The sequence below is a fragment of the Epinephelus moara genome, chromosome 5, assembly GCF_006386435.1.
Source record: "Epinephelus moara isolate mb chromosome 5, YSFRI_EMoa_1.0, whole genome shotgun sequence".
Lineage (NCBI taxonomy): Eukaryota > Metazoa > Chordata > Actinopteri > Perciformes > Serranidae > Epinephelus > Epinephelus moara.
The window spans coordinates 3,951,135-3,976,454 of NC_065510.1; the positions used below are offsets into that span (position 1 = coordinate 3,951,135).

At 43.2% G+C, this 25,320-nt stretch overlaps 2 protein-coding genes across 5 annotated transcripts in view; both read right to left on the reverse strand.

Moving 5' to 3' along the window:
- The window catches only part of LOC126389822 (atlastin-2-like), a 28,554-nt gene extending 25,750 nt beyond the window's left edge, over positions 1 to 2,804 (reverse strand). For both annotated transcript variants that reach the window (XM_050043747.1, XM_050043746.1), the window contains exon 1: positions 2,683 to 2,804. In XM_050043747.1, the coding sequence (XP_049899704.1) occupies positions 2,683 to 2,743 (61 nt within the window). In that variant the 5' untranslated portion in view covers positions 2,744 to 2,804. The remainder of the gene's footprint in view (positions 1 to 2,682) is intronic.
- A 4,266-nt stretch (positions 2,805 to 7,070) lies between these two features.
- Positions 7,071 to 25,320, reverse strand: part of LOC126389835 (heterogeneous nuclear ribonucleoprotein L-like) — a 28,517-nt gene continuing 10,267 nt past the window's right edge. The window contains exons 2-13 of one of the 3 annotated variants that reach the window (XM_050043770.1): positions 19,353 to 19,471; positions 17,659 to 17,896; positions 17,438 to 17,525; positions 16,566 to 16,660; positions 16,343 to 16,415; positions 15,057 to 15,116; positions 14,727 to 14,959; positions 14,423 to 14,544; positions 12,886 to 13,084; positions 11,046 to 11,103; positions 10,834 to 10,932; positions 7,071 to 9,488 (exon numbers count right to left, since the gene is read on the reverse strand). In XM_050043770.1, coding sequence (XP_049899727.1) covers positions 9,433 to 9,488; positions 10,834 to 10,932; positions 11,046 to 11,103; positions 12,886 to 13,084; positions 14,423 to 14,544; positions 14,727 to 14,959; positions 15,057 to 15,116; positions 16,343 to 16,415; positions 16,566 to 16,660; positions 17,438 to 17,525; positions 17,659 to 17,896; positions 19,353 to 19,471 — 1,440 coding nt within the window. In that variant the 3' untranslated portion in view covers positions 7,071 to 9,432. The other 2 variants (XM_050043769.1, XM_050043771.1) reach the window with 2 other exon arrangements.

A 25,320-nucleotide genomic window follows, 5' to 3' on the forward strand; every position in this document is an offset into this window, starting at 1 on the left:
ACAAAGCACAGTTAGCACCATCTCAATAGAAAACAGCAGATAAGTGCAGTACTGTAAACGTCCATGATGGAGGAGAAGCTCCTGGACCAACTGGTGGTACTCCCCATGATCCAGCCTCTTTTTTAGGGTCTCATGTACCCACACAGATCTCTGTTTATCTGCTGACAGCCTCTCACCCTCAACCAGAGCTACAGACAGTACCCTCTGCCTCAACATGGCAGCAGCTACACACTGATTACTGGAGGATACATACGATAAATAAACCGTAGACGGATCACACAGGAGGAGGTTAAGGTAAGGGGGTGATGGGGTGGTTGCCTGGCAACAATAAAAATGTGCAGCAAGTGTTTTTTACTCGTGGCTTCCAATTAAAAGAAACAAACAAATAGTGCAGTGCGCCTCGCGCTGCAAAACGCTCTCTGTGATCGGGGCCTTCAACACTCAGCTGTATAGGTGCCTCATCTAATGCGAAAGTTAAGACAGCTTGTTAACGTGACTATTAATAACACAAGTCAATATTATGAATACATTTTCTCTTCCATAAACATGATTTCTGCCCTCGTCACATCAGACAGATTAATAACGGCAGTAAATGACCCCACGTTACTTCACCACATCATCAAAGTCTGTCTGTTGTCATCGTTTTGATTAAGAAACTGTTGGTGTAAAACTTGAACTAAAGATGTTGACCGCAGCTGAGATTGTTTTGTTTATTTTGTTCACATTGTCAGCTGAAATACTTAGAAAATGTCTGTACAAAGCTGCTGACTAGAATTAAGATTTATTTCCCTATTTAGTGTTTTATTTATTGGCATTATTTTGATTATCATTTTGAATCTGTCCGAGATCTGTGAAATTCTTGTTCCACAGAAGGCTTCCAATTACAGTAACAACAATTAACGTTCTCAGACCAGTTACAACCAGAACAACCAGTGAGTTCCCCGGGTCAGGTTCAGACACTGGGCCTAATTTTTATAACAGAATATTCAGTATCAGTATCAAAATATACGAGATATAAAGTGTTTAAGGAGTGAAAAGCAAAAGCCAGTGCCTGACAAGGCTGGGAATCACCAGAGGTTCCACGATCCCATATTATCACAACACTTTAGTCTCGACGAGTCAATATTATCTCGATGTGTGTTGCGATAAAATATAATTCAGTATATTCCGATTTATTGCCTCTTTTCAACTTCAACAATTACCTTTTTTACAACTCAAATAATGTCCCCAAACAAAAACATCGGCAACATCTGTATTATCTCATAAAATTGAGTTTTCAGTCTGTCCATCTCACTTCAGCCATTTTTTTTTGCAGCAAAAAACATTTGTAGTGGACTGAGAAAGCAACTGATTATAATATTCAAGTAGTCTACCTGAAGTTTATTTTGTAATATTACTAAGTTATGTCATAAAACTTTGATGCTCGGCACTGTGTGACCATATGAAATTGCCACAGAAAAGTATTGTGATACTATGCTGTATCGATTTCCCCACCCCTCACGCCTAGTAGAGGAACAAAAGTGATAAAGTAAGTACAAGAGTTATTAAAAATGAACTTGACTGGTGGAAAAATACAGATTTCACCTGTTCACCTATTATATAACAATGAGAAGTAGTATTACGCATGATTTTGAGAAAATGATACATTGATAAGTGAAAACCACAATTCACCGTCTGGTCTCTACAACTTTTATGAAGGAGCAAAATCCGCCTTTAAACTTGAATGAAGTAATGATTTGACACTCGCCAGTATTGGCTGAAAAACAAATATTCATTGCTATAAAAAGGGTTTTAACAGTATCCAGTCCTAAAACTTAACAACCATTGCACTCTCCCTCCTCTGAGCCAAAACACCAAACATAAGTCCCTGTGCAGTGCTTAAATAATATCTGGCATGCACTCCCCCTCATAAGTAACGAACAGTCCCTAATCCTTGGGTGTTCTCATCGTTACAGTGCGGTTGTTCTCACATGTTGTGTGTCCTTCCTGCCTGTGTGGATGTGAACTCGGAGCTTCATGCTCAGCTTATCCCTGAAAAATCAGTGGTCGATGATGATGATGATGAAGAACATTAGTATCTCAGAGCTGGTATCTGTTAGCCAGTTTTGTTGAGCCTCCCTGGTGTCCACTCACAAGGTGTGCTAGCTTAGCTGAGCTCAAACTGAACTTAGCCTGCTTCATGCTGTTACCCAGCTAACGGAAGCTAACTAGCGTTAGCAGCCCGCGAGCCGTTACCGGAGCCGTTTGTCAGCTGTTAGAAACAACAGAACAATGAAGAATTAGCTGGAAGAGGCTAGCAGCTCCGTTAGCTGCTCGGCTAACAACAAACACTCATCGGGCTGAAGGTGAGGACAGATGGACGGCTTAACAAGACGCCTCACACCGGCTGCTTCAGGACAATACACCGCACACAGCGGGGACGAGTCGGTGTCGGTTTAAACTCCCCCCGCGGTCACTGTCACCGGTGACACGGTGACATCTCCGGTGATATGTTTTTTTTTTGTATTCGCAGCGGGATGCGAAACGACAGGAGCTGCGATTATTCGACGAAGCGGAGCAGCCTGCAGTGTCATTTCATTACAAACCACGCGGCAACGGACACCGCGTATTCACGGTAACCCCGCGGTCACGTGTCGCGTCGGTAACACCGTTTTAACCCTCGGTCCGTGAGGAGTTCTTTACCTTCTTTGAAGATGCTGTTTTTATGATTCCGCTGCTTCAACCTGCTCTCCTCCGCCGCCATCTTTCTTGACCTGCAGCAGACTGCCCTGACGTCACAGAACACGAAGCCGTGGTGGTGTCCGCGAGGTCCTAAAGTACTGAGTTTAAGCCCCGCCCCCTCCTTCAACTCCCTCTCTGATGTACTCGAGTACTAATTTAAGTACACATCAGAGGTACTTGTACTTTACTGGGGTATTTCCATTTACTGCTACTTTAGAATAATACTCCGCTGCATATTACGTTACATTACATTATATTATATTACATTATTACATTATATTATATTATATTATATTATTATATTATATTATATTATATTATATTATGTTAAATTATATTAAATTATATTACATTACATTATATTATGTTAAATTATATTACATTACATTATATTATATTATGTTAAATTATATGACATTACATTATATTATATTACTACATTATATTATATTATATTATGTTACATTATATTACATTACATTATATTATATTACTACATTATATTATATTATGTTACATTATATTACATTACATTATATTACATTATATTATATTATGTTAAATTATATTACATTATATCATATCATACTACATTACATTATATTATATCATATCATATTATATTACATTATATTATATTATTACATTATATTATATTATGTTAAATTATATTATATTATATTATATTATATTATATTATATTATATTATATTTCGGCCGCTTGTATCAGCAATCTCAGTCTTTCAGTCACAGCAAAGAGTGCATGACCGTGGGTGGGCATTGGGACGTAGATGGACCTGTAAATTAAACGCTTTGCAAAACAAAAAATAAATAAAAATAATAACAAAGAAGAAAAAAAAGTAAAAGTCTGACAAAAGGAAAAATATAACTATTGTGTACATTGTGCTTGTTCTGCATTACACAAGCACTTATTACTCTAAGTACTGTAAGTATTTGGCTGTAAGTTTTTTTCTTTTTTATTTATTAAAAAACACAATTAATAAGAACATTACAAAAAAAGAATCTTCAGTCTGTGCAGTGATAACTTCTCTCTGGGTTGATCTTCATCTCTTCAGTGAGTGGCTTTTGTTTTAACTCCAAGGTATCGGATAAAAAAGCAAGAGGGTCAGAGTTCATGGTGTGATGTGATGAGACAGGACTGTGTGCATACTGTGTGCAACATAGTTTTTAAGAGCCACTGTAGTACCTACTAAAGGTAAAAAGAAAAAGTATGCGATTCAGTACGCACCCCATGTGTCCTCAAGATGTGCTGATGGTGAATGTTTGTGATAAAGTTCATGTGTTGAGAAACTTCTCCTCCTTCTTGAACTCTTTAAAAACCCTCTCAGATCGGCTGGAGAACAAATCTGAGGCAGCTTTAGCAAGACAACTGCTGTCTGCTGTGGCTGGAAAATGTGATAAGAGCAGCAGGACTGAACCAAAACAGAGAAGCTGTAAAAGGCCACAGAGTAAGTGTGCAGCAAAACAAAAACAAGAGGCTAAAAAAGGCTAAAAAGCTCCGTAGAGCAGAGCAGACTGCAGTCAGGTGATCGTTTCACATAAAACAAGTCACTGATCAGTGCAGCTTTAAATCAGTTCTGTCGGGACTGGAAAACGACTTTTATTGTCATCTACTGAAGCTACGACACTTGAGGTCTCCCTGGAGCAACAGTATAAAAATAATGTATTTGGCTTCCAGTGATTTTAATGGTGCGAGTTCTGCTCAGACTGGGAGCTAAACATCATTTAATCCAAACCAGATCTAATTCAGCCTGAATGTCGGAACTTGTCTTTGAATCCTTATGACTCATCTGTAGAAAATGGATTTGAGAGGAGACAGTCAGCTGATTCCCCTGTCTCACGCTAACTGCTGAATCCATCCCGACCTGGTGCATTCTGGGATTTCTGCACATTTTCTCAGTGACAGCGTAGCTGCATGTTCCAACCTTGACCTGGTTTCCTCTGTGTTTGTGTGTCACAGGACGTCCTCAGCAGCTGCTTTCATCAGATTACACTCTGTCTCCTTCACACCTGGATGTTAGTGTGGTGGCGTGTTATCAGATGACAGGCTGGTCAGACCGGCTCTCTGCTGCCTGCATTCTGCCTGCAGGTAACCAGAGCAGGCTGATAACAGGAGCTGCAGACATGTGCAGCTGAAACACTCCATGAAGCCTTCAACTGTCATCTGCTCACACTTTTATTTTTTAGGCAACCTGCGTGTTTGGTCTCAGACTGTGATGATCACCACAAGACAATACAGCAGAAATGAACTAGAATTGCAGCCTCGTGGTTTTATACCTCCGCCAGCCGGTCAAGTTGCAGTTTGCATCCTCGACTGAGATGTCTGCCTTGTCTCCAGCCTAACTGAAGTAGATGGCACTCGGCTTGTGGTGCTGAAATTGCCAAAAAAGACTAGATTTGAAAAACTCAACAGCAACGTCTCCGTCCAGAAATCACAACCTGGTTACTCAAAACAATCCACAGATCTTGTTGTGAGCAGTGTCATGTAGGAACTACTTTCTTTCTACCAAAAATCCGCCAACTGTATCACTGCACAGAAGGAAGCATGCTTTTACTGCAAGCTCACCTCGCACCAATGAGCTAGCTAACGTTACAGCTCAGCTGAGGAGGACGCCATCAATGTTTACGTCCCGCTCTGTCACAGGCCCGAGCCTCTTGTCCCTGAGCAGATGCACACTTCTTTCTGCGCCATGATACAGTTGGGAGGGTAGTTGAGTTCTCGGGTAACCAGGTCATGATTTCTGAAAAGAGACGTTGTTGTTGAGTTTTCAAATTTATTTTTGGCACTTTGAGCACCACAGGCCGAGTGCCATCTAGTTCAGTTATGTTGGAGAGAAGACAGACATCTCTACAGCCGATATCTCCAACACTCTGCAACTCACACCAAAACTATCAAGACTGTTCATAACTCTACAGGTGAGAGGAACATACTGTATTTTTGATTTGGGGGTGAACTGTCCTTTTAAGGGTATTTCATCAAATTTGGCACAAACGTCCACTTTGTGTCAAGGACAAACTGATCAGAATTTGGTGGTCAAAGGTGAAAGGTCAAGGTCTGTTACATTCTCATGAACACGGTATCCCGAGAACACCATGAGGGAATTCCTTCAAATTTGGCACAAATGTCCACATAGACTTAACATTGAACTGATCAGAATTTGGTGGTCAGAGGTCACTGTGACCTCACAAATCATGTTTTCTGGCCACAACTCAAGAATCTCTACGGCTGACATCTCCAACACTCAGCAACACACAAAAAGGTTCCCATTCTGAGACAAAACTCAAATTTTTCATAACCATCCAACCAAAAGAAATCAACATAGACAGAAGTCATTTTACTGAAAATTACATTCCTTATGTCTTTATATACAGGAAACAAGAAGCGAACCTCATTCTGAACTTCACCTGAATAACACAACAAAAACAGATTCTGTCCTCCTCTGGGGCAGCGCTACGCCCTCCAGTCTCTACGGCTAATGGTAACGTTCCTGAGCACAACTGTGCACACAGGGATATCTGTCTGTTGTTTAGATTATACTTCCCATAAGCTTCCACACTGTCGCTGTTCCTTATGAGACGATAAGTTCGTAGTTTTGGTTTATACCATATGTCAACAGACCATTTTTCTCTAAACATGCAAAACATGTCAGTCCTAATCTCCTGAATATCACAAACTAACCTGGAAATAAAGGACAAGTTCAAATAAAATAATGACTTCAACTCAGTAGCCCAGGGGTGACAGTGGGAGTGTCCCAATTAAACATCTTTTTCACGAGTCTCTGATCCGACATCTCCACGAGTCTAATCCAAAGCCGAAGCTTTTGGCATTTATGTCTGATGTTTGAAGGTTCCCATCCCATATCTCCGCTTATGGCCGAACGTCCACTTGAAGTCGAGGATGAACTGGTTAGATTTGTCACTGTTACTGTGACCTCACAAAATCTGTTTTTGGCCTTAACTCAACAACCTCTACAGACGATATCTCCAACACTCTACACTGATAAACAGCACTACAGGTTAGAGGTAAAATATGGGGTTTTAATTTGGGGGTGAATGGTCCCTTTAAGGGAATCTTTAGATATCGCTTTCACGAGAATTAGACAGACGAACGGACGGATGGTCACCATGGCTGTGACCAGTGCGGAGGCAAAAACGAAAGAATCTGTGTTCTATTTTCCAGCCACAAGTCGCAGCACAAACAGGACTTATATTTTAAATTCAAATAAAAGTCAGAGACAGGTGAGACACTGAGCTGCAGTCCGTAGTGTGAACACGTCTGCTGCGCTGCAGAGTGGAGCAGGATGGAAGCTCCTCACAGAGGATTCAGATCTGAAATCTTTTAGTCACTGAATTATTGATGAAAACACTAGACCAGCTGCAGAGTCTTGGATGATTGGTGATGAAAAGTTGAAGCAGATCATATTCCTGCTTCCTGTCACTGAGAATCAGCACAACGTTCACCAGTTTACATCTAGTCTGCTCGTTTTCATGTTGTGAGCACCTTCAGTATTTACAGCCAACACCTGTGCAGAGCAGTGAGAGGTCAGAGTCTGCAGAGGAGCTCAGTGCTGCTAAATCTACACACTCCAGCATGTTGTTTTTCGGGCCAAGACATTGTGTATTCATATCCAACAGAAGTTCACAACACATAGAAATATTCACATTACATCCATGGATTTACTCGATGACTGCAGATGGTTCCGACCACAGGTCAAACAAGCAAAAATGAAAAAAGGATTTTATCCCCAAAGTGGAATTATTCTGTAAACGTAGGTTCATTTAATAATGTTGTGGTTTTGTGTCTCTTCTTGTCTCGACTGATAACTACAGAGGAAACTATAAACCATAATAATATTCATCAGTTCCTCAGTAACACAAGAATCAGCAGCCTCTTGTTTAAAAGTCATTCAGAGGTGCAGCTGTAGAGGAAACACACAGTCACTTTAAAATGATCAAAACACACTCATCTGAACAAAATGTCTTTCCTTTTGTCTCCATTAATCATTTAAAAATCAATAACATTGAAATCAAAATCAGTCAAACAAATAAAACGACTGAACTTTGAGCTCATTTTGTCACAAACATATGCTGATTCAGCCTAAACTGCAAAGTTCAATCAAACAAACCACTTTAATATCAATGAAATAAACACAGAATAAAAGCCAAACTCTGCCCAACAAATGAAACGACATATTAAAAAAATAAAGATATTTCAGGATTGTCACATAAAGACATGTCTCTCTGTTCCTGGCTGTCATCTGATTGGTTTACACGTTTTAGAGATTCCTCCCTGAGTTCTGTCAGCCCAGTTACCAGAGGTGATGTTGGCATCGTGTGTTTCCACAAATATGTTACAGTTAAATCATGTGTAAGTGACGTAGCGTATGAGCTGACTGTGTCATCAGGAGGTGGATGGAGAGACACGTAAGTGAGACACCAAGCTGCAGTGTACTGTTCCCGATCAGAGGAGTCATCGCCGCATTTTCAGAGGCTTTAGCCACCGAATGTGGCTGATGTTCTTTTGGGACCCGTTCCTGTTTTTTTCAGTGAGAATAGTGACATGGAAAGTGGTTGTTTTTTTACTGAGACATCACTGCATTTCCTGCCCAGAGAGAGCTACAAAAACAGCACTTTTTAACGGAGACATTGCTGTGTTTCCTGCTGCTATTGTGCCATGAACAGGAGTTGATTTTTACAAAGATAACACCATGTTTCCTGCCCGCAGAGAACCACATTCATTTCGCTTCCTGCCGTAGAGAGAGCCATGTAAAGCGGTTTCTTTTTTACCAAGACATGACTGCATTTCCTGTCAGGATAATGCCATGAAAAGCATCTGTTTTTTACTGAGACATTGCTTCGTTACTTGTCAGCAGACAGCCACAAACAGCAGTTATTTTTTACTGAGAGATCACTGCATTTCCTGCCTGGAGAGAACCATGAAAAGCGGTTCTTCTTTACAAAGATATTGCTGCACTTCCTGCTGCGATAGTACCACAAAAAGAGGGTGTTTTTCACCAAGATATTGCTGCGTGTCCAGCTGGGATTTTGCCCCCAAACCAGGTATTTTTAGGCCAAAACATGACATTTTTCAAACCATAACCACGTGGTTTTGGTGCCTAAACCTTCCACATGTTTACCACAGCGTTGTTTAAAAGTTTCTGCGACACAACACCATACAAATGTAACGTGTACGTGGTTTGCAGAAATGCCAACATTTATTCTGATGACTGGGTTGGTTTTGGTCGCCCTTTAAAAAGCTGTTTCACTGTAACTAATTCTTTACATAATGACAGCTGATATCTCAACCTGCAGGATATGAAGGGTCTTTTGTGGAGGATAAAGTCATGTTTTGATTTGATTTCTTAGGTGCGATTGAACAAAACTGTTCAGGTGGAAAAAAAGTCTGTTCAGGTTTCCTGTCAGGCTGCTGACATCACTCATGTTTTAAAGGAGGCTCATCAGACAGTGACTCATTGAGTTTGCTGCTCAGTCATTAAGGTGCTTGTGTTCCTCACAATGACTTGTCACCACCGTCACGTCCTGCTCAAATTAATAGAAACACACAGAAGATCATCAGGGACAACTCAAATCGTCTGTCCATCATTTTCTCTTTTTCTTCTTAATAAAACGTCCTCTCCAGTTCGTCCTGAAGGACCAGGTGGCAACTGTGGCAGCCATCTTGTTTCTGGCTCACAGATGGGAGGAGGTGGAGAAGCAGAGTTTGAGGGTGAAGGGGTTGGAGGTGTCTGCAGGTCACAGAGGGAGAAACACTGTGAACGGTCTGTGTGAAGGGTTTCAGTCAGATATTAAACATCATGTAGTGTGCTGAGGAGAGGTCCTCTCTCTTTGTTGTTGTTGTTGTTGTTGTTTACTAGATATGTGTGAAGCCTGACATCTGGTGGTGAGTGCAGGAAGTGACCTGCTGTTGGTGCTGGATGACGTCACCACCTCTGACCAGTGTCAGAGTTGAGAGGCTGTTTAATAAACTCTTACTGCTGGTGCATTCAAGGACACTCAAACATTTGAGATTTGAGCGTCAGCTGCAGAACAACTGATTTTACATTTTCCTTTAAACACCAGCCAGCTGTGCTTTGAGCTTGATCCTGGGGTGAGCATGCTAATACGCTAAATTTATTATAGTGTGCTAACACATGCTAGCATGTAATGTTTTGGATGCTAACATGCTAACATATGATGATTTGACTGGACTGATTTTTAACATACTAAAGTTCATCAATGTGCTGACTCTTACACCTTATGACGATTCTCTGACTGCGTCATCACACCCACAGCTGATGGTATTTTGGGAAGTCTCCTTCCTCTCTTTCCCTCTCACAGTCAGATCCTCAGGTGGATATTAATCTGGTGTCTTTGTGTTCAGTATAAAGCAGGAGTCAGGACGTGGTTAGCTTAGCTTAGCATACAGACTAAATGCAAGGAGACACAGCTCATCTGGTTCTGTCCAAAGTTTGAAAATACACCTTTGAGCACCTCTGAAGCTCCTCTGATTAATGTGATGTAACTGGATGTTTGTTTAATCTGAACACAAACAGAAAGAGAAAAACCTGCAGTTCCTCTAATGTCCACTTGAGGCTGGCTCCAAGAGAGAGTCAGTCCCCACAGGCGGCCATGTTAACATGTAGAAATAAACATGTTCACAGCCTGGTACAAAAAACTGTTTTAGTCTCTGTAGCTAATTTCAACCCTCATGACGACTGTACGGGGCTGAATTTATATAGAACTCACCTGTTCACATTTTATTAAAGTTACGCATAATTAAGGGCGGAGCCTCTGCTTCTCAGTCAGATACACCCTCTTGTCCAGATATGGTCACTTCTGGCTCCAAAAAACCAAGATGGCGACCGCCAAAATGTTGAACTGGGGGCTTAAAAAACGGGAGTCCACAAACCAATGGACGACGTCACCGAAGCACCATCCATTATTTTATACAGTCACAGTGAGGTGACATGTCATGCTGACACTTCCTGCTGTGTGTGTGTGTGTGTGTGTGATAAGTGTGTGTGTGTGTGTGTGTGTGTGTGTGTGTGTGTGATAAGTTTGTGTGTGTGCCTGTGTGTGATGATGACTTACTGGGTATTCTGATCTGGTGGTGGTTGAGGACGGTCAGAGCCTCCACCGCTTCAGTTTTACTGTCGAACTCCAGCAGACCAGACAGAGTCTTAGAGCTGGCTGCTGGGAGGAAGAGGAGAAGAAGTCAGATCTCAGCGACTCACTGACTGAACTGTGTTCAAGTTGTGTTTGGTCTGTAGCTGCTCGTCTGCTCTGTGATTGGTTAAACTCACGTTTGGCATCGAAGACCTTGAACTTGGTGAAGGCGGGAACGTTGTGCTCAGTGCAGAGCTGCAGGGGAAACAGAGGAGAGGTCAGACTGAAATCACGACCAGAGCTCTCACCTTTTAAAGGATGATTCCGCTGTCGGAGCTCTGCGGGTGGTGCTGACGTCACTCTCTCCACCTCTACCGTAGCATTACAGGGAAACGAGGACGCTGATTTTAACATGACTCATTTCATACACCTGAGTGGAACTACGGATCTACATCTGGGTCAGTCTGCACGATGATTTGTTCACAGGTGTGATGCTGTGGACAGGTTTCAATTTAGCTGGAGCACAGACCCTTTAAGTGTCGACATCACAATGACATCACGATGACATCATGTTATCAGCTGGAGGTGCAGCTGCCTCTCCCCCACAGGGCTGTAGGCTCCATAGGAGTGTTAAAATGTGTTTGTCTTGTTGTGTTATTGGGAGCCAGAATAGAAGGAGTCATGGCTCAAAACCAGCCGCCACTGCCCGTCAACAAAAACAAAGACAACTATGGTTAAATGTGATAAGACCAAAGGACTGGACGGAGGCCATCATCAAAAATGCTCACATGTGCAGCGCACACTTCATATCAGGTTAGGGAAAAAGTATTTCCTGTTGTAGGGATGAATAAGGTTATGTGTATTAAGGGTTATCATGTCCACCTCATCAGAAACTGGGGAGGGATTAAGAGGAATATTGGATTTCTCTGGAACGCTAACTTTTTAGCACATTAGCTAACGTTAGCTTCCATAGCAAAACAAACAAGTGTGGTCCTCCTTTGTAAGATTGGCTTCCTGTGACATCATCCATCCACTGAGTGAGAGCATACGGGTCGGCCAGTCTGGTCCCGTTGGTCAGTGTTTACTTATTCAAGTAACACTGGCGGTCCCGGAGAGTGAGTGACCTGACATGGTGCGTTGGTAAATTCAGTCTGACGCTCTACACTAAAATGAGAGCCCTGTTGGTGGAAGAAACGCAGCGTTATATTTCTACATGAATGAACCAACGGTTAAGTTAATCACACATTCACTCCGCTCGGCGCTCTGCTGCTCCGTCTCCACAGACAGTGTGTCCAGAGTGCGCTCTGCCACTCTGACAGTGCTAATGTCTGTGGTGAATCGTTTTGCCTCCAGCTAAGCCCCACCCAACAAAAAACTTCACACTCTTTACTAACAGTAAAAGGGTCTATAATGTAAAAAAAAAAAAAAAAAAAAAGGTTTGTGCCTTTACGTTTCACAACTGCCAGAATGAAATGATGAGAGTCAGCCTCACACACATAAACTAAGCGACATGCGTGGATGAATACGCAGAGTGATTAGGTCAGCCTCTCTGTGTTTACTTTTGTTCACACTTTGCCCAATCTTTACACTGTAGGACGCGTGTGCAAAGTTAACGTGACCCAGAGAGTCACAATGGGGAAATATGCCAGATGAAAGTTTCCTTTCACTAATTTGACCCTTTATATACATCCTGTTTACAGGTTTGCTTACAATAAGAATTAAAAGTGTGGAAGGTTTCACTGAAACACTGATTGAATATTGTTGAGGATTTGATCTGAAGCTACTTTCTAAAACTGTAGCGATTGGTTGAAGTCACACAGATCTGTATAATGTCGAGAAGCATCTGAAATAGCTGAGAAAAAAATCTGACTTCACACTGAACGTATTTAACATGATAAAATGTTTTTAAAGTCACATCTCATCACTGAAGGAGTCCCACAGAGCTCCATACTGGGCCCCATTCTCTTTTCAGTTGAAACATCTTCAGGGAGCTCTCTCACTTATCCATTAAAACTCCTCATGCAGGTGTGACCTGACCTTGTACAGCTGGTGTTGGCTCAGGGTGGGCGGGGCGTTGTAGAAGTGCAGGACAGTGGCGGGCGGCTGGATGATGTTCCTGCTGCTCTGCGAGCTGCTGAAGCGATTGTTTCTGGTCAGACTGAAGTCCTGGTAGCTGCTGCTGCCATCGGCTAGCTCGAACACCTGACTGGGAATCACTGCCTGCTGCTTCGAGACACTGAGAGGTTTGACATGAAGCAAATGTACATTTTCAGACTGTAGAAATGTTACGATGAGAAGAATAAAACAGAGCATACTATCAGTTGAGCGGTCTGACGCTGTGGTTTTCAACATTTTTGGCTTGTGAGTGTTCAACCCAAATCAGTTGTTAAGTTTCCACCCAGAAGTAGCTTCATTTTTAACTGAAGCTGTGTAAAGTCACTTTGGATGGTTTAATTTGGTTTAATGTGAAGCATTAAAACAATCTGGTCCATCTACGTCCCAGCCCTCACCTATGGTCATGAGCTCTGGGTAGTGACCCAAAGAATGAGATCGTAGATACAAGCGGCCGTTATAAATTTCCCCCGTAGGGTGTCGGCTCAGCCTTAGAGATAGGGGAAAGAGCTCAGACATCTGGAGGGAGCTGGGAGTAGAGCCGGGGTCAGTTGAGGTGGTTCATGCATCTGATCAGGATCCTCCTGGGCGCCTCCTGTTAGAGGTGTTCTGGGCACGTCCAGCAGGTAGGAGGCCCCGGGGCAGACCCAGAACACACTGGAGGGATTATATATCTCATTGGAACCGGAAGATAGCGGCGTGTATGGACGCAGCGGCTTGTGGCTCTCTGTTACATTTATTCTTATTTATTGGTGATGTGATGAGGGTATTATTCTGGGTTGTCACTGTTGTTCGTTTTAACTTGCACTGTGTACAGTAGTAGATTTAAAATCTCATGGTACTGGCAATATAGGACTTCTAATCTTTTCTATCTGGCCTGGGAACGCCTTAGGGTCCCCCAAGGAGCTGGAAAGCATTGCAGGGGAGAGGGATGTCTGGGGTGCTTTGCTTGGCCTGCTGCCCCCGAGACCAGGCCCCAGATAAGCGGATGAAAATTGATGGATGGATGGATGGATGGATGGATGGATGGATGGCATTAGAACATCTTTTCTAGTTATGGCACCAACTTAAATGTCTCCAGCTTATTTCAGATCTTTGAAATTTCAGTAAAGATAAAATATATTATATAATGCTAACTAGGCCACGCCCACAGGCACCAATCATTATGACAGTTAAGATCTGTGATAAGATGTGGCCCTGAAGCATTCACACCAAACTTGGTGAAATTCTGTCCATGGGGTTTTGAGGTTCAAATTTGTGCCATTTTTGGCTGCCGATTTCAGTCATGTTTTGACCTGATGGTTGATGTGGAGGGACAGACCAGGAGGATCCATCCTTGGATCATGAACATCCACAGCTGATGTCATGTCACCACCAGCAGTTATTCTCTAACTCAATGTATCAGACTGCCCTCCTGACCCCAGCCTTGGCTGTGTCTCTGAGTGAGTACATCAGGACTCACCAGACGTTGAGTTTTTTGCCGAACACCTTAATGCTGTTGAGGTGAGTCACGGCTCGGTCCACAGCGTACTCATCGCCCATCTCCACCAACGCCGTGCCGGGGACGCTTTTCATGAACTTCACCTGCAAACACAACCAATCAGCTCAGGTCTTCAGGGGGATTACTTCTTCCAGACGATTGACAGGTGACACAACACAGAATTTATGCAAACTCAAATCATTTCTACTGTAACACCTGACACACCCCCACCTCACACACACACACACACACACACACACACACACACACACACACACACACACACCTTCTCCACGTTGCCGTAGAGACAGAAGAGGTTGAAGATGCGGCTGCAGTTCATCTTGGCAGGATGGATGCCGCCCACCATGGCGACCGAGCTAGAGGCAGCATGGCCCAAGAAGGGGGACGCAGAGGAGGACTTACGGGGGAGCAGCGGGTAGGAGATCATGTCCTGCGCCTCCTCACTGCTCCTCCTGTATCTGCTGTTAGCAGGCAGAGGCAGCAGGGGGCAGTGTGGACCTGCAGGGAGACGCACAACATTTTAGACACAGTGGAGGACTGTCAGAGGTCAGGATGAGACAGCCAGAGAACAGACAGACAGACAGACAGACAGTACCGTAGCCATTGGACGGATGCTCTCCCAAGATGGCCTGACGCTGCCTCCCCTTTCCCCGCTCTGCAACACACACAAAACACAGAAATCTAAGTCAAGTCAAAACTCACAGAAAGGCTGCTGCTAGTAGCACACATGCGCGCACACACACACACACACACACACACACACACACACACACAAGTGATTGTTGATGCAATAGTCAGGGTTAGCATAGTCTGATCTGCATAAGGCCGGAGCAGCAGGTGTTGAAAATGAGCGCTCCCCCTCTGATGAAAATCTATTTTCAGCCTACCAGTGTTCATTTTGACAGTCTGAGTCTTGAGATGAAAATGTTCATTAGTTTTAGTCACATTTTAGTCCTGATGTTTTCTATATGTTTATTATCTTTAATCTAATCCAGTGAGGTTAATTCATGGATCATAAATCAGACTCAAGGTGACAGGTTGTATAAAATAATGTGTGTGTCATGTCTCCAGCAGTGTGTGACAGGTTTAAGGGCTGATTTACGAGCACACACTTACTGATCATCATTTGAAAAGCTCAACATCTCTCTATTTATGCTCTCAACAAATAACTAATGTGAGCCAACTAGGATTTGTCCCCAGGTTCATTGTAAACTCTGACTTGGAAAGGACCACAAACCTTCTCCAGTCCGGACTGAGTGGAGTCCTGCGGGGTGAAGCTGTGAAGTCTGCGAGCGGAGCTAGCTGCTAACAGCCACCACTGCAACTAACAAACTCCACCATCCACAGTCAGACACACACGGCTGATTATTTACTGCTGAATTACAGCTCACAACTCGCACCAACCCAAACATCCTGGTGCAGACTATTTACTGGAGTTTACCAGCCTGTCGCTCATCAGGCATCTGAAGATCATTACAAGCACGGCCGTTCTTGGCTTTCAATGTCCGATAGTCCACCACTAACATTTTCATCACGTCTCATCATTGAAACTGAAACATAGATTGAGTCCTAGATTTTAATGCTAAGATGTATTTTTAGCTCGTCATCGTCTCACTTTCATCACAGAAATAAAGTTGTTAATAAGAAAAATGTTTAGTTTTAGTTTTTATCAGCGAAATTAACACAGCAGCTCCAGCAGGTATCTTAGTCCAAGTCCTCTTTGATTTTATCAAGTTGAGACTAAAGGCATCAAGTTTGTGACGTTTCAAAAAGCTGATCAGAACCAGAAGATGTGAACACACTCAGTGAGAGGGACAGCACAGAGTGTGTTGCATTTGTGTGTGTGTGTGTGTGTGTGTGTGTGTGCGTGTGGTGTCCTACCTCGCTGCAGGAGGAAGGGTTTGGTGTAATCCCAGCTGTTGTTGTCATTGCGGATGACGTTCAGTCTGTTGGGCTGCAGGGGGCGACAGAGCACAGCACCTCGGGATGGGTGTGTGTGCGTGGGCAGGAGAGTGAAGGTGTGTATGTGTGCGTGCACCTGAGTGTGTGTTTGTCCAGAGCACTGTGTGTGTACATGTTTGTGTGTGTGTGTGTGTGTGTTTACCCGAGCATATTCGATCTTGAGCGTGCAGCAGCCTGCGTAGATGTCGGCCCCGTTCAGGGCCAGTTTGGCCTTCTGAGCATCCTCTGCTGACTCAAATGTGAACGAGCTCGTTAAGGATGACTCATCAGGATGAAGAGCAAGCAGCCAATCAGAAGAGAGGAATTACAAACACTGCTGAACTTGAGGTCTACTGTCAGCCAACTGAACTTAATGTTAAAGGGACAGGTTGTCTTCTAACCTGTGGTGCTGTTTATCAGTCTCAATAGTTTTGGTGTGAGTGTTGGAGATATCGGCCGTAGAGATATCTGCCTTCGCTCCAATATAATCAAACTAAATGTAACTCCAAAATCATACATCTGAATAAAAGGGATGCACGATATACCATCCTCTGAGGGACCATCCTCTACTGACCAATCAGACTGCAGGGTTCACTGAACTGAACTGAACTAGACTGGACTGAACTGCTTGGTGGAAACGAGGCTTTATAAAAGTCACATTAGCCTGTACACTTTACAACCTTCAGACGAGCAGGGACCACTGAAGACAGCGACAATGTTTGGGTTTGTTTTTCTGATCCTGTGATGGATGCAGATATTTTGTAAAAGGAAGGTCATGGACAGAAGTATTCTTCTTAGATTATTTTTGGGGGGTTGCCTTTATCAGATAGGACAGTCTAAGTGTGATGGAGAGAGAGAAGGGATGTCATGCAGCAAGGACACTGCCTTTGTGTATGGGACGCCTGCTCTACCCACTAAGCCACCAGGCACCCCAAACTATTTTCAAAAAAGATGGGGAAAACATTTGTTTTCAGAAATACCTGTATACGTGTAAACACGGCCTTAACACACGTTAACTACACACACAGTCAGGATATTCCACCATGGCCTGGATGCCGTTGCGTTTGAAGATGACGATGCGCAGGACGTTAACGACGGGGTTACAGACGGTGTAAAGAACATCCTGAAAGAGAGACGAAGACAGAGCACGGTGATGACTGACAGAGATCACATGGCAGCAATAACCACAGTCTGCTTTCACTCCAAACAGGGAAATAAAGCTCTGGTCTTGATGGACGAGCCTCAGCTGGACTCACAGTGGTGATGGGGTATAGCGGGTTCTGGATGGACAGCAGCAGGACTTTGTTTCCGCTGGACGGGTCGTCTGCGTTGGTGGGCCTGGTGATTCTCTGGCTGGTAGAGAAGTTGAAGAAGGCCTGCTGCTCTGCGATGCAGATGGCCTCGCGGGTTCCACAGGACACGCAGCGCTCGGCGCTCTCCACGCTGTCGAACTCCACCAGAGCCTGACGCTTAAAGGGCATCATCATGACGTAACTGCAGACAGAGCAGAGGTCGGGACAGGACTTCACTCAGACACTCAGCTGCTTTGTCTTTGTGTCAGACGGAGCTTCAGGTTGAAGCGGCTATTAAAAGAGTTTCATGTTTCACTTCACACGTCTGTAACTACATTATCTTCTGATTATCAGCCAGGTTTCCGTGGCAACAACAGTGACCTCCAGTGACCTCTGAGTGTGTGCCAGTCTGCAGGTTTCTATTTTCAGTGTTTTGACCTTTTGACCTTCATTATCTTATCCTGTTAGACATTTGTGTTTTGTCATAATAAGTGTATGAATTTTTGAGTTATGGCCAAAAACACGTTTTGTGAGGTCACACTGACCTTTGACCAAAAATACTAATCAGTTTATTCTTCAGTCCAAGTGGACGTTGGTGCCAAATTTAAAGAAATACCCTTAAGCCTTTCTTGAGATATCGCATTCATAAAAATGAGACAGATGCAAGGTCACAGTGACCTTGAACTTTGACCGCCGAAATCCAATGAGATCATTGTTGAGTCTGAGTGAGCATTTGAGCCAAATTTAAAGAACTACCCTCAAAGTATTCTTGAGATATCACCTTCACAAAAATTGGACAGACAAGGTCACAGTGACCTTGATCTTTGGCTTTTGAGCCAAAAAAAATCTAATCACTTCATTGTTGAGTCCAGGTGGACATTTGTGCCAAATATAAAGAAATTCCCAGGATGGGACAAACGCACAGACCAACAACCCAAAAACACAACACCTCTGGCCGGTTCATTTCAACGCCTGAACACGGCCGTGCAAAAACAAAATCACAAACAATGCAACACAGTTAAAAACCTTGTGAGGAGTTCATCTTGTAACTCTGTAAACATTTTTCCTGCGCCGTACTTCAAGCCAGGAATGTCCCTTTGTCTGTTGGAACAGTCTCACCTGATTGGCCTGTGAGAAATACTGCGATGATAAAATGATTAAGTCCCAATGTCCCTGAATAAGTACTTCCTAATTAACAGCGTCTCTTAGCGTGTTGCTGTTGCTAAAGTTGGTCAAATGTGTTGCCATATCAAACTACCAACAATAACAATAAATAAACAAGTTTCAACCATAAGATTTGATCAGGTTTTGGATCTTGTCCACATTTGTGTCAGGATCATAAACTGCCGCCGTCCAGTGTGTCCCATACCCCCGCTAAGGGTGTCTGTGCGCGTCAAGCTCTGCTGCTGAGGGGCGCTGACTGAGGGTCGGTGTTTGACGAGTTGGTAACAATAATGATGCTGACGCTGAAACAAGACGGAGCAGTGATGGAGGAAACAACAGTGACGATGTGCATCATAAACACATGATGGTTCTGACCTCAGAGCAGCTGAGACGCATTGAAACATTAAATCTTTGGCCTGTGTGTGACAGAACATTGAAAATAATATGTGCACACAGAAATGTATACAGGCAGTATATTGGAGATAAAATGTTACCAGATGCTGCCAAACTTGTTGAGCGCCTCCACCAGATCGGCCTCCACCACGGCGTCACAGAGCCCTCTGACGTGGACGACTGGGGACGGGGGGATGCGGTGACTGTCCTGCACACCGTCCTGCAGAGAGAAGAGAATCTCAGAGACTGCTGTCGTTCTCGTTGACAGGCAGAAGTCGGTTGATTTCTACATTCATTTATATCTGACTGTACGGCAGGAAGTGAGGCCCAGCCCCACAGATATTCATATCGCAGATGCATTCACAAACACAGTTTTATATGTTTAACAAAGACAGTGTCCCTGTGCACACAGAGTTTAATGTGCTGGGACCTCATAAAGAAAGAAAAACACCACCACACACAAGATGTAAGTGAGGACAGGAAGACAGATATCTGTTTCTACATTTATCATCCCATCAGTTTGTGCAGCCATAAAATATGCAACCCACGTCACGGCATCAGACACACAGACAGAAGACAGTTTCCTGTTCAGCGTCTTCAAGAGTGACCTCAGAGCCATGACGGTCAATACATGAAAAAGGTCAGGGTCAGGCTGGTTGTTACACACAACAGCAGAGTGGTGACTAGATAGAAACGTAGCTGCCTCATTGGCCGCTAAATCGTCAACGTTGGCGCCATATTGGAGAAAACAAGGCCTGCGGGTAAATAAATGAAAGCAAACAGAGGAGCAGCTGTTTTCTGGATAAAAAGCACTATAGGCCAAATGCTGTACTTCTTCTAACCATCCACATGTGGTCGAAAATAAAAGTTGTCTCCAGATAAATCTCGATATTTAGTCAGGCTTAAGTAACCTACAAACACGGTGGAAAATAATTTGTCACAAGAAATTGTAAAAATTCATGTTTGTCAAACATGAATTTGGTTTGTTTTCCTGAATTAATACTATGCTAATGCTAATGCTAATGCTAATGCTATGAAGATGAATGTGGAAACAGACCCTTTCAGGGCTGATGTCATGACGTCAGTCTGTTAACTGGAGGCGTGAGCTGTGTCTCAGTTCAGGGCTGCAGCCTTCGAAGGCTGCATATGAAGACCGACTGCGTCACATCGGCGCAACCAAGGCCGTCCCATTTCAAAGCCTCCTTCAAATGCGGCTGAGAAATGCAGCCTTCCCACCCAGAATTTTGAGGATGCATTGGATGAATCCTTCATGGCCCAGCCTAACCCAAGATGCATTGCGTGCTGGTGATGGTAACACATTAAGCTAACTGTTGTTAACATTACTATGAGCTAAAAGCACACAGCTTAAACAATCTTTTGTTACTTTATTTATAAGTTTACCTGAAAACGCTCCATCAGCCTGAAATATATCAGATGGCAGCGTCTCAGACGGTGAGTCATCTCCTCAAGTATTGTGTTTAGGGCTAACTAACTTACTCCTTCTTTCGTCAGGTAGGTTGCTAAGTAACAGTAATGCCAACAGGTCAGGGTGAGAACAACTGGTGATGCAACCAGGAAATCCTCCGCAGACCAGACTATCCAATTTCAGAGACCGTTCGGTTTGGCTGATGCGGTCTTCAAAGGACGTGACCAACGTCGACCGCGAAGGCCGCGTCCTTCAAAGGCAGAGGCAGTTGATAAGCAGACAGTGTTGAAAAGTTCAGTGTGTCTCAAATCACATACTTATGTACTGAACACTTAATAATTTGAGTGCATGCTAAGTGCGTTCACACTGCATAGGTCGGGAAAATGCAGTGTACCACTGGCACACTTAAAATGGTCCAAAAGTTACTTTAACTCCATGAAGCTGAGAACACTCTTGTGCCTTTACTCTCCACATGAATACTCGTGTACTTCTTACTTCAACAACATCTTTGGTGTTGCTGGTATTTTTACCTCAGTGCAGGATGGGGACATTTCAGGACTTATTTTAGCTTAAGGCAGAGAACGTTGGTGAGGATCGTTAATTGAATCAAATCAAACTTTGTTGACGGTCAGGTGTTGTTGCAGGTGGACTGAGGGTGCGTCGCTCTGAGCTGGCTGTCAGAGAAAATCAGCGAGGTGTGGGTGAGAAAAAATCTTGACGGTTACACTCAGAAAATGTTCTCACTGCGGCAGAGAGATGATAAAAATATGTTTACTGTTTCTGTCAGGAAGCGCTGCAGGTTTTGCAGCCTGACCTGTTTTCTGCAGCAGGTTGAGACACTTCACACCAACGGCTGCAGGAAACACGCTCTGATCAGGGTTATTTGAGGTGCTGACCTCGACGTAATCTGATTCACAGCAACACTTTGGTCTCTGTGGACGTTTGGCTGCAGACTTCAGCTCCAAGAGTCATTGACACTGTTTCCTATAGATCCTGTAGATCATTTTCACGATGAACTTTGGCTGATAAGAATCTACAGACACAAAAGTTCTGCAGTCAAATGGAAGTTTTTCCCAAATGGTGAATAACTTGTGCTTTGTATTGTTTCAGATTTCCTTCATTTTTCATTTTGAACTAAAACGTGTCTGGGGATCATTGTGTGTTAATGAGACTCGTCACCTGGAGAGGTTGGAAGAAGATGTTTGTTCTTCCCTGTTCCAAAACCAAAATCAAACCCTGAAAAGTGTAGGGTTAGCTAGCTACTGAAGATCAATCAATCAATTTTATTTATAAAGCCCAATATCACAAATCACAATTTGCCTCACAGGNAGAGAGAGATGCAGGTAATGACAGTAGCTTACAACAACATTAATGAAAGTAATAATATTATAATTATAGTTCTGGCTACTATATATATATATATATATTAATATCTGGCAGTATACATGTGTGACAATAATCATATATGTATAATAACATGTGTAGAACATTAGAAGATATAGCCTACTGAATGTATACACATGCTGCTTTTGCTTGTTAATGATTCTAACAGTAAAGTCTAAACAAAGAGCGACCCTGCTGTACAGGAACCAGTGAAGGGAAGCAGGGAAACTTTGCTGATATTCAACCAGCCATGCGTCATGGCACTGTGCCTCAGAGATCCCTGCCCGCCTGGTGACCGAGGTCCAATGCTGACAGCAGCACAGGGGCGGAGCCAAACTCTGTTCATCTGCACACACTGTGATGCCACACAACTGGTTCAATATCAGCAAAGTTTCCCTTTATATTCATTGTGTTGTGTGGCGATCAGCAGTGATGTGGTGGTTCACTTTGACACTGTGATCTGTAGCCTATAGTTCAGCTTTAGCTTCTAACTATCTTTGTCTCTTTAACCTGTTGTTGCTGCTGAGTCAGTTTGACATCCTGGATATATCCTTCAAACACAGACTGTAGACCCCTCTGTCTGCTGCTCTCTGACATCACTCTTTCATTTTACCAGACTATGATAATATTTCTTCAGGGAGTGCAGTGAGTCAGTCCATGCGTACTCCGACAGCTTGTTGGACCATTGCAACTCAACTCAACTCAACTCAAACTTTATTTATAAAGCACATTTAAAACAACCAAGGTTGACCAAAGTGCTGAACATTGCAAAGGGGCGGGGCTTAGCGAAGGGTCAATTAAGACAGGCGTTTATTTGTCAAACTGTGTAGCAACACTCAGCTCATAGAAAGTGAGTGGGCGTTTAACTGGGACGAGGCTTTTATTTGAAGGTTAACAGTATTTCATAATCAGTATTTACGCTTATGTATTATCGTGTTTATAATGAACATTTTTTCTACATTTGTGTGTTTCTGTGTTGTTTTCCTTTCATTTAAATCTGTTTTTTGATGCACAAATGGAAATGTTTTTGTACGTGTGCAGGAGAGAAATACACACACAGACACCTTCAGTTTGTCTGGACAGTCGACACGGTTAAAGCATCCTGACGAGTTGACTGTAGACGTGTGGGACGTGTTTGCACTGACTGACAGCTGCCTCGGCCTATCACAGGGGGCCCTGTGGGTGGTTGCAGCTCATGTAGTTCATTCTTATTTTTGTCTGCATGAGTATTTTCTGTCTGCAGCTATACGGACTGAGATGGTGGTGAGTGTTAACCTCATACTGCAGCCCTCAGCACCTACTCTTCAGAGAAAAACGGGTGAAATATTTTTACAGACTGTGGTCGGTTCAGACGAGTGCACGCTCCACTGCACCTACGTCGGCCTCGGTTACCGTAGCAACGCCAAGCGGGAGGCAGGTGGTTGAAAGATGCAGGATGTTGAGGAGGAAGAAAAGGTGTCACAGTCATGAGTCAACAGATAAACAATACAGAGACACAAGTTGTTTCTCTCCTGCAGGAGCACAGAGGAGGTGTAGCTCACACCGCCCGGTCACCATGGCGACTGAGCCTCAGCTTTTTTTGGTGAATGTGTGTGTCTTTATTTTGTGTGTGTGTGTGTGTGTGAGAGAGAGTGAGCCCGTGGCTGAGCGCTCACTGACATGTTGCTTCCTCCCGTCAGGCCGCTGCATCATTACAGCTCCGTCTGACTCTCCTCCTCCTCCTCTTCCTCCCCGTCTTCATCCCTCCTGCTGCCATTAATCCTCATCACCTCCTCCTCTTCCTCAGTCATGCTTCACTGTAAACATCAGCCGGATCGCCTGCTGAGCTAACGAGCTTTTAACGCAGCTAACCAGGCGGGATGATACATCATTTCTAAACTCTGGTGTGAACAGATCTGACAGTTTGTCCCTGTGCAGCTCCCGTAGCTGCGCAGCTGTGATGTCTGAACAAGGTTTAACACGCTGTGTGTGTTTTTAAAGACGAGTCACTCGACTCACACTGAAACAACAGGAACATTTTAGTCCTGTTAGCGCCTCCTACAGGCTGCAGTGCCCACTACAGCCACAATATGAACAAACTGAAGACAGGTTTCTTGTGCACAAGCTAGGGCTGTCTCATGATTGATTTTTTAAAATCACGATTAATCTCTGAATTTCAATAGTTAATCGCGAATAATCGCATGTTTAAAATTCCATTATATTGCATTTTAAAACAGTTCTGTCGTTCATATAAACGAGGTGAATCAATTCTTACTAGAGTGTCTTGATCGGGAATCAAATGAACGCAAAGAAACTAACTTTATGATCTTAACTTTAAGATTTATTTCTTTCAAATCAGAGCTGCGCTGCTGCAACAGTGTGACTCCAAACCAGGACTCAGAGGCAGGAGACAACTTCAGAGTGCTTATTCAGTCAAAGACAGTTTGTTCTGGCTTTTTTCAGCAAAGGATCACACTGCTCCTGTTGAGAAAGTACAGTTACTCTAATATTATTTTGATGTGTCACTGACGTCCAGTGATCCAATTAATGTGAAAGCATTTTCAATTATCAGGAGTTCCAGTTCAGTGTCATGATCTGATTCATACAGGTCCTGTATGTGTCTGACTATTGCTCCCTTAAGACACATGACTGGTCACAACATGTCAACCTGAGGACTTAATACATAACATACTTGTGTAGTGGTGTGTCTGTGTCACTCTGCAGTTACACCTCCACAACACTAGTTGGTTGTAGAGGTTTCTGTGAAGTGCTGTAAAGTTTAGTTGATTCAACACACACATTAAACACACATCAAACACACATTAAAAACACATCAAACACACATCAAACACACATCAAACACACATTAAACACACATTAAACACACATCAAACACACATCAAACACACATTAAACACATATTGAACACATAATGAACACACATTAAACACACATTAAACACACATCAAACACACATTAAACACACATTAAACACACATCAAACACACATCAAACACATTAAACACACATTAAACATGGCTTAATAGAGAGTTTCAAACACAAATCAGCTTCACTATAACTCGCAGCATTCACAGACAAACACTTGTCTTTATCTGGACACATTTTCCCGACAAATACAACATGCTAACATTATTAGCACAAGCCTATGGCATTTTACATTATGCAAATTAGCCTAGCAGCTAGCAGACTTTTCCCCTACTCATATGAAGCCAGGGACAACAGCAAAATTTAACAATGGTGGGAGCTCAAACTCAAAGTAC